This window comes from Dichotomopilus funicola, assembly GCF_033296635.1.
Source record: "Dichotomopilus funicola strain CBS 141.50 unplaced genomic scaffold C8A04scaffold_26, whole genome shotgun sequence".
Taxonomy (NCBI): Eukaryota; Fungi; Ascomycota; class Sordariomycetes; order Sordariales; family Chaetomiaceae; genus Dichotomopilus; species Dichotomopilus funicola.
Window position 1 is genome coordinate 49,196 of NW_026944047.1, and position 9,298 is coordinate 58,493.

The following is a 9,298-nucleotide window of genomic DNA, read 5'->3' on the forward strand; positions in this document are numbered from 1 at the left end:
AAATCTCGGAGGACCGCGATTTTATAATCAAGAATGGAACTGGCTGTGATGGTACAGCGTAGGGGATGGCCAGGATAAAGAGCACGGCCTGTAGTGGTTAGCTGCAGTCCCAACTGGAGCGGTGTGACTGTGGAGAGTTGAAGCTAGGAGGAGGAGGAAGAAGACGGTTTGCTTTCAGGTGTCGATGGGCTGTTTTTGTTTCTGTTACTTGCATGCATGACGGGTTCCTTTCTAGCGAGGCGTTTTTGCAGCATGGTAAAGGAGGAACTCTATCGGAGTCATGACTTGATGAGAAGTGGTGATGAGGCGGGGGGGCGAGGGAGTCGTGAAGAATGAGGCTTGTGGGCTTAGAAAGGGCCTAAACGAGCATCCGGAAGAGGTGTTTGAAGGATTAAGGCTCTTTGGCTGAGCCTCCCCAACTTAAGGGGCCAGCTGGTTGGCCTGGTATTGAATGGTAACTGAATCTCACCCTTTGAAGAGGAGAAGCCGTCCGGTCGTTGACTGTATTTTTTGAGATTGGCTCGAGTGACGTATTAAAAACGATATCCAGATACTAGTGGGCCAAGTGAACGTGGACCGCTCAGTTTTACTGCACAACGCGTTAAGTCCAAGATGATATCAGTCAGACCACATCGCGATAACGGTATCCAGGTCCCCAAACCGTTCCTCCCCCGTGCGGAGAGGAGTGGATAACCGTGCGGAAGTTGCGGAGCACAAGCGTCCCGCCAGGCGTTCGGACCCCCCTGATGTCATCAAGTATATATAGTATATATCTAGGTGCTTAACTCTTTTGCACTCTTCGAAACATTTCTGCCCGATAATTTCTTTCCCCAAACCAACTTTCTTTGTGTCTGACCACGCCCACATCATTGCACAACCCAAATATACGACCGGTACTGATAACGATCCTTACCTCAACGCCTTATGTTCCGAATTGGAAGTGGCACCATCTAGATGGGAATTGACGCGTCTCCTGTATTCCATATTGCAAGATAGAGCCGAGCACCGGTCAAACTTACACCGCCAACAACGACCCGACGACAAACCGAACCTGGTTTCTCAGTGCCCTCGTTGCGGCGCGGACCTCGGCCATTTGCAGCAGCCTAGACCAGAGGACCCGGTAGAGGCTGCTGCTGCTCCTACTCATCATCCGAATGCCCGCCGGGAAAGTAACGAGCCCGCAACATCAGAGGTCGCCGCCGACCATGACGGGTTCGAGCAATGGATAGACGTCCCTAACAAGACCGACTTGACGCTGGAGGCGGGGGCGCCCCATCCGCGCACTTTACGTCCGGATGTGAAGCGTGATCGCGGATGGCTGGATACGGTTGCCAGCCTGTTCGGGTACGAATGGGCGGCTGGGAAGGAGAAGGAGAAGGAGAAGGAGACGGAAAAGGAGAAGGAAAAGGAGTTGTGAGACTACCGTAGATATTCAGGGTGTATATCTGGGCTTCAGGTTATCACCACTACAAAAACTATATAACAGCTAATGTAAGGCATATAGTCTGGGAGATACTATAAACTCTGTTTCTTTGATAAGAAGATAAGCTAGCTCGAAGAGGGTCAAGAACCTAGCGTTCAGACTTGTTACATCATCAAGTCTGTACAAGACACATATAAGTATATATATACAGCTTTGCCCGAGTGTAGTCGCCCCGCAGTCTGGTCCAACGGCTGCCTGATCATTTCTTCCCCTAGGTGTACCAACCTTTTTTCGTGCCTCACCGCGCTCCCATCATGACACAACTTGAATATCCGGATATCGATTGCAGAGAGTGTCGTTTAATCTCTTTCCGTGCCAAAACGGAAGAGATAATGGATAGCGCCAAGTCGCGCTCAAACATACACCGCCACCAACGGCCCGACGACAACCGGAACCAGGTTTTGCATTGCCCTCATTGCGGCGCGAACCTCGACTATTTACAGCAGCCCATACCGGAGGGCGCGATAGAGGCTGCTTCTGCTCCTCATCATCCTAATTCCTCCCGGGAAGGTAACGAGCCCGACACGCCAGGGAGCTTCGCTGAACAGGACAAGCTCAAACAACTGATATGCGCACCCAACAAAACCGACACGACAACGGGAGTTCCCCATCTGCGCACGTTGCGTCCGGATGTGCTGGACAAAGCCCAAGCGGCAAAGGACGACCACAACAACAAGGCCTTGACACGGGTGGCCACCAAGATGTACATCGCCATGTGTCTCGCAGACGAATACTCCGTCGATAAGCTCCTCAGATCACGACTCCAAGGAAAGCACTATTGGGGCGGACCTCTCCGACCGGAGCACACTGTCAAGTGCGTCGGCGGTATCCTGTATGACCAGGAATGGACGGGCAACCCAAGTCCGAGGTTCATTAAGGAACCCGACCCCACCATTCTGGGCGGCGGCAGCGACACCATCTTATCTCTCTCGCCTTATATCTTTGAGACGATACTTCTCGTGGACTATGGATTCCCACCCTGTCCTATTCGAGTCCCCTGGTGCTGGCCTAGAGAAGATTTTATCGGCCTCGTCTTGACCGAGTTTGAGCCTTTTTGCCGTTTCCTTGTCGCCATAGCTTGTCGCTGGAAAGCCGGTTTTATCCCGCGCCTCGCAGCGTGGGAGAATCTCGCCCGTAGCATGGATGGGTTCCCTCGACCGTCATCACTTGAGATACAAGATGCTGCTACTCTCATGTATTACTACATTACCCGCTACAAGCCAGTCGACAGCAAGTCCGCGAAGCAGGGGTGGTCAGGATATACCGGGGTGTTACAGGAGATGATCAGAGAGGTTCCTCGGCGAGGTACTGATCGTCTAGCCCGAAAATTGTCGTTGGACATCAATGTTCTCATCCCAGAGTACGTCACAAATCGAGAAATTCGGGATTTTATGTTGTACAAAGCTAGGCGTCTTGCACAGGAGTACCAGGTATCAATAATGAACGCGAAGCGTGGCGGCGGATGGTTGGATACTGTGACGAATCTGTTCTCGTTCAGTCGAGCGGCTGGGAAGGGAGAGGGAAAGGAAAAGAAATTGTAAGACCACCTGGGATGTTATAGGTGCGTGCGTGGGCTTCAGGTCATCACTACTATAACTACATAAGAACTAATGTACGAATATGGCAGGCGGCGGCTTCCTATATACATTCCCATAATTCTCCTGTTCTCTCAAGCGCAGACCCAGCCACCGACGTTGGTGGCATGTGGCCCAATGTTGAGACACCGCGAATGGCGGATAATTGCTTCGACATGACGGTTTAGTGCCGGCTAGCCGATCCGCCGTTGACCTGATTTCTGGCGGGAAAGGTCTAGAGTGGTAAGACGCCGGTTCCCGTATGACGGTGAGGTGTCAGCCTCAACGGCGGAGCGCGGAATAACGGTTGTTGTCGATGAGCTTAACTGTATTGTTCTGAAATACTGAAAAGCTGGAGGGGATATCGACGGGATGCGTCATCGATGGAACTTGAGGATGATGGGCGTCTGGCGTGGACGGGCCTTTTTTAAAGATGGACTCCGTCAGGAAATAAGCCGTCGTGGAGCAGGACGAGAGCGTTGGTTTTGTTGTGTAAGGATGCGGGGCCCTTGTCATGGGCTGCGAGATTGGTCTCGAATGAACGACCAATTCGACATTGTTGCCGGGCTTCTGCTAACGTTGACTTCAGTTTGTTAGAGATTCTCAAACCGGGAGACAGGAGAGAGCCCCGAGGCAAGGGGTTTGGGGTCAGTTACCTTTGCATGATGCCAGGGCATGAGATTGTGCCTCTTCTTAGCTCATCAGTAGTGAAGTCTGATGAGGAACACCCATCCACGACGGTGACGTGAGAGGCTTCGGATGGGATAAGAATATTGCCAAAATGGGTAACGCAAAGAGACGAAAAAAAATAAACCCCTCCATACCTCCTCCCATTACCCCCCGCCTCTAAAATAAAAATAAAAATTAAGAAAGCATCGCCGCCACCGCCTCGTCCGCCGCCGTCACCGCGGCTTTCTTCGCGGCCGCCAGCACGGGATCTGGCACCCCCGCCTCAAAGGCGACCCCCAACGCCGCCGCCACTGCCACCTTCACGGCGCGAAATCTGGGAAGAATTAGTGAGAAAACCATGCGAAAAGGGGCAAATACGTACGCGAGCCTCAAGGGAGTCCTCAGAACCCATGAGATCGTCAAGATCATCCTTTGTGACTGCATCACACGTCCACCACCGGCTTCACCGCCGCTTACTTTGCGGCGGCCGCCACCACCTTTGCCGCGGCCGCCACCACCTTTGCCGCGGCCTCCACCAGCGCGTCATCCGGCGTGGCCTCCGGCGCGGGATCCGGCGTGGGATCCGGGTCCCCCACCTCGACCGCGGGCGCTTCCACGTCCACGGCCGGAGCCGGAGCCGGAGCCGGAGGGGGTTTAGTCCTCCCCATCACCGTCACCACCACCGGTCGCAAACTCGCTGGCTCCGCCCCTGGGCTCCTCTCCACCCTCTCTGCCAGCGAGATCACAAGACGGCCGAAGAACTGGGAGAGTTCGAGCCCAGGGGCCCGACCCTCACCGGCACCCGGCCGCTCGTCATCTCGCTGGCTGGTGGCGTCCCCTTCACCGGCTGAAGCCCACCACAACCTCACCACCCTCCCAGCCCAGCGAACGACCAAGACGATGAACACAACGACGCCAATAAAGGAGTCGGCGACTCCTTCCTTCATAGAAGTGCCTATGGCGCCGATAGCGATTCCCTTGACTATGTAATAGGGGCGTTAATTTATAGCTTCTTACAAAAAGGTGCGAGCCGAAGCTGGGAAGAATGTTTTCTTAGTGACAGGCGATGAGAGAAAAGCTTGACATACCGAATTCCATGGTGTTTGTGCTGAAGAAAAAAGAGAAATCTCATATTGATAGTTGCGAAGAAAGAAGCGAGAATCTCATAATGGTTTTGAGAAAACAAAAACGAGTTTATTGTCTTGATGATTCCAAAGAAAAAAGGAAAATCTCATCATGGGTTGGATAAGAAAGAGTATTTTATTTTGATGGTTCTGGGGAAGGAAAAAAGAGCTTTCTGTTTGGATGGTTTCGAGGAAAAAAAGAAGAGGAAGGGAAACGGGGCACACTCGTATATAAATCCATCTTTGGATGGGTAAATTAGGTACCTAGGCTGTTTCCGTTGGGAAAGTGCCATACGGGTCTGTCGGGTCTAAGAGGAAGGCACATACATCTAAGAGTCCAACCCATTGGTAACTCGCACCTCCCATATGTAAGGGAACCTCTTTCCTTGTGGAATAGCAACCCATCGGTAGGCAGGTGGGATGTCAAAAGCACAGGTAGCGCCATACCTATTCAGGTAGCCCGTTACGCGTCCCTTGAGAAACCGTACCCGTTGATTATGTCTCTAGAAATTAGTTGAAGGTGAAGGGCATGATGTTGATAGGAGTTGTTGAGTTACTGGGAACTGGAATCTCGAATTCGGGTGACATGCCCTTGAGATTCACCAAGAACACATCTCCCCTTAAACTGTAGCCGATCACCTACACCTGTTCCGCCGACCTTGACCAAACCAACCGGCCCGGCGCTTGATGCACCTCAATGTGGATAAGCTGGAACTCCTATTGGTAATTGTCAAAGGCCGCAAGGGCTGGGGTTGGCGGACGCCGGCGAAGCCTGTGTAATTATAACCTTACCACAATCCCGTCACATAGGGATCTGGACGCTCTGGAGGACCCGACATGTACATACGAAGGAGAGTGGGCCTTACCTTTCCGCCGCTGTTACTGGCGCCGTTTATCGCCGTTACATAGGTGGCCACAGACTTGGAACATGAACAACTTGTTCAGGAAGACATCGGGAGAGTTTGCCGTTGCGTTGTGGACGTTGGCATTCTAGTGCCACAGGGTGGCTGCACGGCGTTGTGGCGCCGGCCCTGGCGCTTCAGGGCCCGTGCGCATAACGTTATGCTTCCATTGCGGGTCGCCAGAGTTTCCGCCGGGGAAAGTTTCTGGACGGTTGGAACAGTTTTAAACTGCTTGTCATTTTCCCCTCCATAAAAACGAAGCACTGACTGGAGTATGGAATCAATAGCTAAATAGGAGATAGGAGGAAGCATGGAAGCGCCTTCCCGTCTCGTGAGTGGCCCACAGGTGGTTCTCCACAACCCGGTGACAGCTTGTCGGAATGGACTGTGCCGGGCTGCTGCATGTCTTCAGGAGCACCAAAATGGGAAGGAACCTCCTGAAAAGCGTGGTTGTCCTGTGGTAACGTTAGGGGTGATTGGGCTGCACGCTCGCTTTTTGCAAAACTGGGGCTGCTCCTGAAAGCATGCTCGCTTCTTTTTTCGCTGTCTGGCCATTTCCTTACTGGGAAACTCGCAGCAGCTCGCCGACAGCCGAACTCGAGAGCTGGGAAAGGTTTCGGCCAACAACAAGCAAAGGGCTTAACGGCAAGGCGCTGTTGGGGTTTACACAGGAGCTAGCCACCTAACTATTGGGTCGAGAGTTCGCCAGCTGTTCGCAAGTTGACGAGACCCAACCCAGCCTTCTCTGGTCTTCCCCCGGTTTCAAGACCCCTGCTGGGAATCCTGGTCGCTTTGGTTGTGAGTGGGCAAAGTCGCGTGGGTTCGGTGGCCCGCCCCAAACCTCCGATCTTACACAAGCCACCTCGAACTTTTGTGTCGTTCCCTCGACTTTCCGGCACCATCTCGAGGACGGGTTGAACCACACACACATACGGCCTGTACGCACCATGACTTCGGCATTGAGCAAGCGCCAGCAGGCGCGCAACGAAAAGAACCTGCAGGACCTTCTGCGCAATGTTGCCGGCAATAGCTTTTGCGCAGACTGTCAAGCGCGGAATCCTGGTACGTGAATTGGTCCCCCGTGTCCCCCCAATGACCTCCTGACAAAATAATCGTGGAACTAACGGAGCCTTGCTATCAGCTTGGGCATCATGGAGCGTGCGTTCCCCTCCACCCCATTCCTTCCGGCCGTCGCTTTTGGACTCCCCCGAATCGAGCCGCACCGACCTGCGATTTCGTATCTCCTGCATGCAATCAGCAGACAAAAGTTCCAAGAATGGGCGCTAACTCGTGGGGGGGAATTGTAGTTGGGCATCTTCCTGTGCATGCGATGCGCCACCATCCACCGCAAATTGGGCACCCACGTGTCCAAGGTGAAGTCGCTGAGCATGGACAGCTGGACCAACGAACAGGTCGACGTACGTGCCCAGTGGTTCCCCGGGTCGGCCCGCGCGCCCAGCTAACACCCGCATAGAATATGAGGAAAGTCGGCAACACCGTGTCAAACAAGCTGTACAACCCTGACAACAAGAAACCGCCCGTGCCGATCGATGCTGACGAAGTCGACGGCGCTATGGAGCGATTCATTCGACAAAAGTACATCGCTCGCACCCTGTCGGTGGGAAAGAAACGTCCCGGCGCCGATTCAGATGAGACCCCGCCTCCGCTTCCCCCGAAAACACCGAGCCGATTCGGCCTCCGGTCGGCCTCGTCCATATTCCCTCTCGGGTCGAAGTCAAAGAAGGCGGCCGCGGCCGAGCCTACCAGCCCCCGCGATGCGTACCCCGCGGAGCCGCCTCTCCGGAGCCAATCGTCGGGTGGATTCGGTGTCAGCGTCGACCGAGACCGATCGAATGGGGACGACCTGGAACAGAAGGTTGCCAAGCTCCGAGACATGGGCTTTATGGACGACAAGAAGAGCGCTATGGTACTGAAGGGAGTCGGCGGGAGCCTGGAAAAGGCGGTGGAGAGTTTGATACGGCTTGGGGAAGGTGGTGGAAGAACGCCAACGCAGCTCACACCAGCACCTGGAAGGGCAGCTACGATGCCAATATCCCGAAGTTTGACGCCGGGGGCACTCGCCGACACAGGCCGCGCTCGGCCAGTCAGTCCCGCGAGCACGAATCCCTTCGATATGCTCGACACACCTCCTCCGCCCCAGCCGCTGTCCTCCCAGTCGACTGGGACTCTGCAGACCAAGAACCCGTACCTGTCGACGAACCCGTTCGGGCCCCCGCAGCAGGGCCAGTCAGCTCTGGATCTCGCGTTCCAAAACATGAATCTTGCGCCACCATCACAACCGTTGTTCCCGCATCACACGGGCGGTTTGGTGCAACAACCAAACGGCCAGGTGATGTACCAGCAGCCCGCCAGCGGTCCCTTAACCGCTCCACTGCCTGCTGCAACACAAGGGTACTACGACGCACCAGTCAACGGAAGCCAAACCTACCCACAGCCTCTGCAACCGACGCACACTGGCTTCAACCCGTTCTTCCAGTCCCAGCCCCAGCAGCAACAGCAACAGCATCATCATCAGCAGCAGCAGCAGCAACAAGCGTTGTCTGTGAACACGGCGCAGTTTGGGGGGAATATCACCAGCAACCCGTTTACACGGTCACCCACGAGGATCCAGTCGCCCACTCTCTCCCAGATCCCCGAGCAAACCCAGCAAAACTTCTACACCCAACCAACGCCGACCGCACAGCCAGCGCAGCAACCACCGGCAACGAATCCGTTTTTCAACCAGTTGACACCTCCCGCGCAGCCGTTCTCCGGGCAGATGCAGATACCGCAGCAGACAGGTCTAAACCCACAGGTCAACGGGTTCCTACCACCGAACCACCCGCAGTACCAACAGTACCAGCAATACCAGCAGTACCAACCCCCACGCCAGGACAAAGCGTCGATCATGGCACTGTACAACATGGCCCCATCCGCCCCGAGCCAAAACCCGTTCCCGACCCAGGTCGCAAACCAGGTCACGCCCGCTCAGACTCCGAACTCGCCATTCCCACCTCAATCACTACCACAGCAGCAGGGTTACCCTCAACAACCCCCACAACAGGCCCAACCGGTCCAACAACAACAGCCACTAACCGCCCAACCAACCGCGCTAACAAGCAAGAACCCATTCATGCTAAATTCCGGAGGCTCTGCTGCCACGGCAGTAGCATCGGGAGGTGGTGTGCCACTGCAGCCGCCACCACCGCAGCCGACTAAACAGCATAACGTCAGTCGGGAGAGTGTCATGGCATTGGGGTTGGATTGGTCGAATGGGCGGCATAGTCCGGATGCGTTTGCTAGTTTGAGTGCGAGGGATACACGATAATTCTTTTGGGGGGGGGGGATCTGGGGGGTGTGTGAGGAAGTATGTGGTGCAGCGTCGTAAATACGGGATGTGTGAGGGCGATGGTCTGGAATGTAGGCAGGGGCTTTATGGACGGGGATAGGATTCAGGAAAGAGGGTCTGGAGGAGTTTGATGATTGGTTTGTAGGTTGGGGGGTGCATCCGCTCGCTCGCTCGTTGTATATAAGATAGTGTTGTGG

At 54.7% G+C, this 9,298-nt stretch overlaps 3 protein-coding genes across 3 annotated transcripts; 2 read left to right on the forward strand and 1 right to left on the reverse strand.

The window, feature by feature from the left end:
• Nucleotides 1-1,815: 1,815 nt before the first annotated feature.
• On the forward strand, nt 1,816-3,024 carry C8A04DRAFT_28056 (uncharacterized protein; the record flags this gene model as incomplete). The annotated part of the gene is made up of 1 exon (XM_062780501.1): nt 1,816-3,024. The coding sequence occupies one exon, from the start codon at nt 1,816-1,818 to the stop codon at nt 3,022-3,024; it is 1,209 nt and encodes a 402-aa protein (XP_062637524.1).
• An 897-nt stretch (nt 3,025-3,921) lies between these two features.
• C8A04DRAFT_28057 (uncharacterized protein) lies at nt 3,922-4,824 on the reverse strand (the record flags this gene model as incomplete). The annotated part of the gene is made up of 3 exons (XM_062780502.1): nt 3,922-4,060; nt 4,204-4,708; nt 4,815-4,824. 3 exons carry the CDS (start codon nt 4,822-4,824, stop codon nt 3,922-3,924), a joined length of 654 nt encoding a protein of 217 aa, XP_062637525.1.
• Nucleotides 4,825-6,699: 1,875 nt separating this feature from the next.
• Nucleotides 6,700-9,080, forward strand: C8A04DRAFT_36814 (uncharacterized protein; the record flags this gene model as incomplete). Its single annotated transcript, XM_062783660.1, has 4 exons — nt 6,700-6,814; nt 6,894-6,910; nt 7,060-7,170; nt 7,227-9,080. 4 exons carry the CDS (start codon nt 6,700-6,702, stop codon nt 9,078-9,080), a joined length of 2,097 nt encoding a protein of 698 aa, XP_062637526.1.
• Nucleotides 9,081-9,298: the final 218 nt, after the last annotated feature.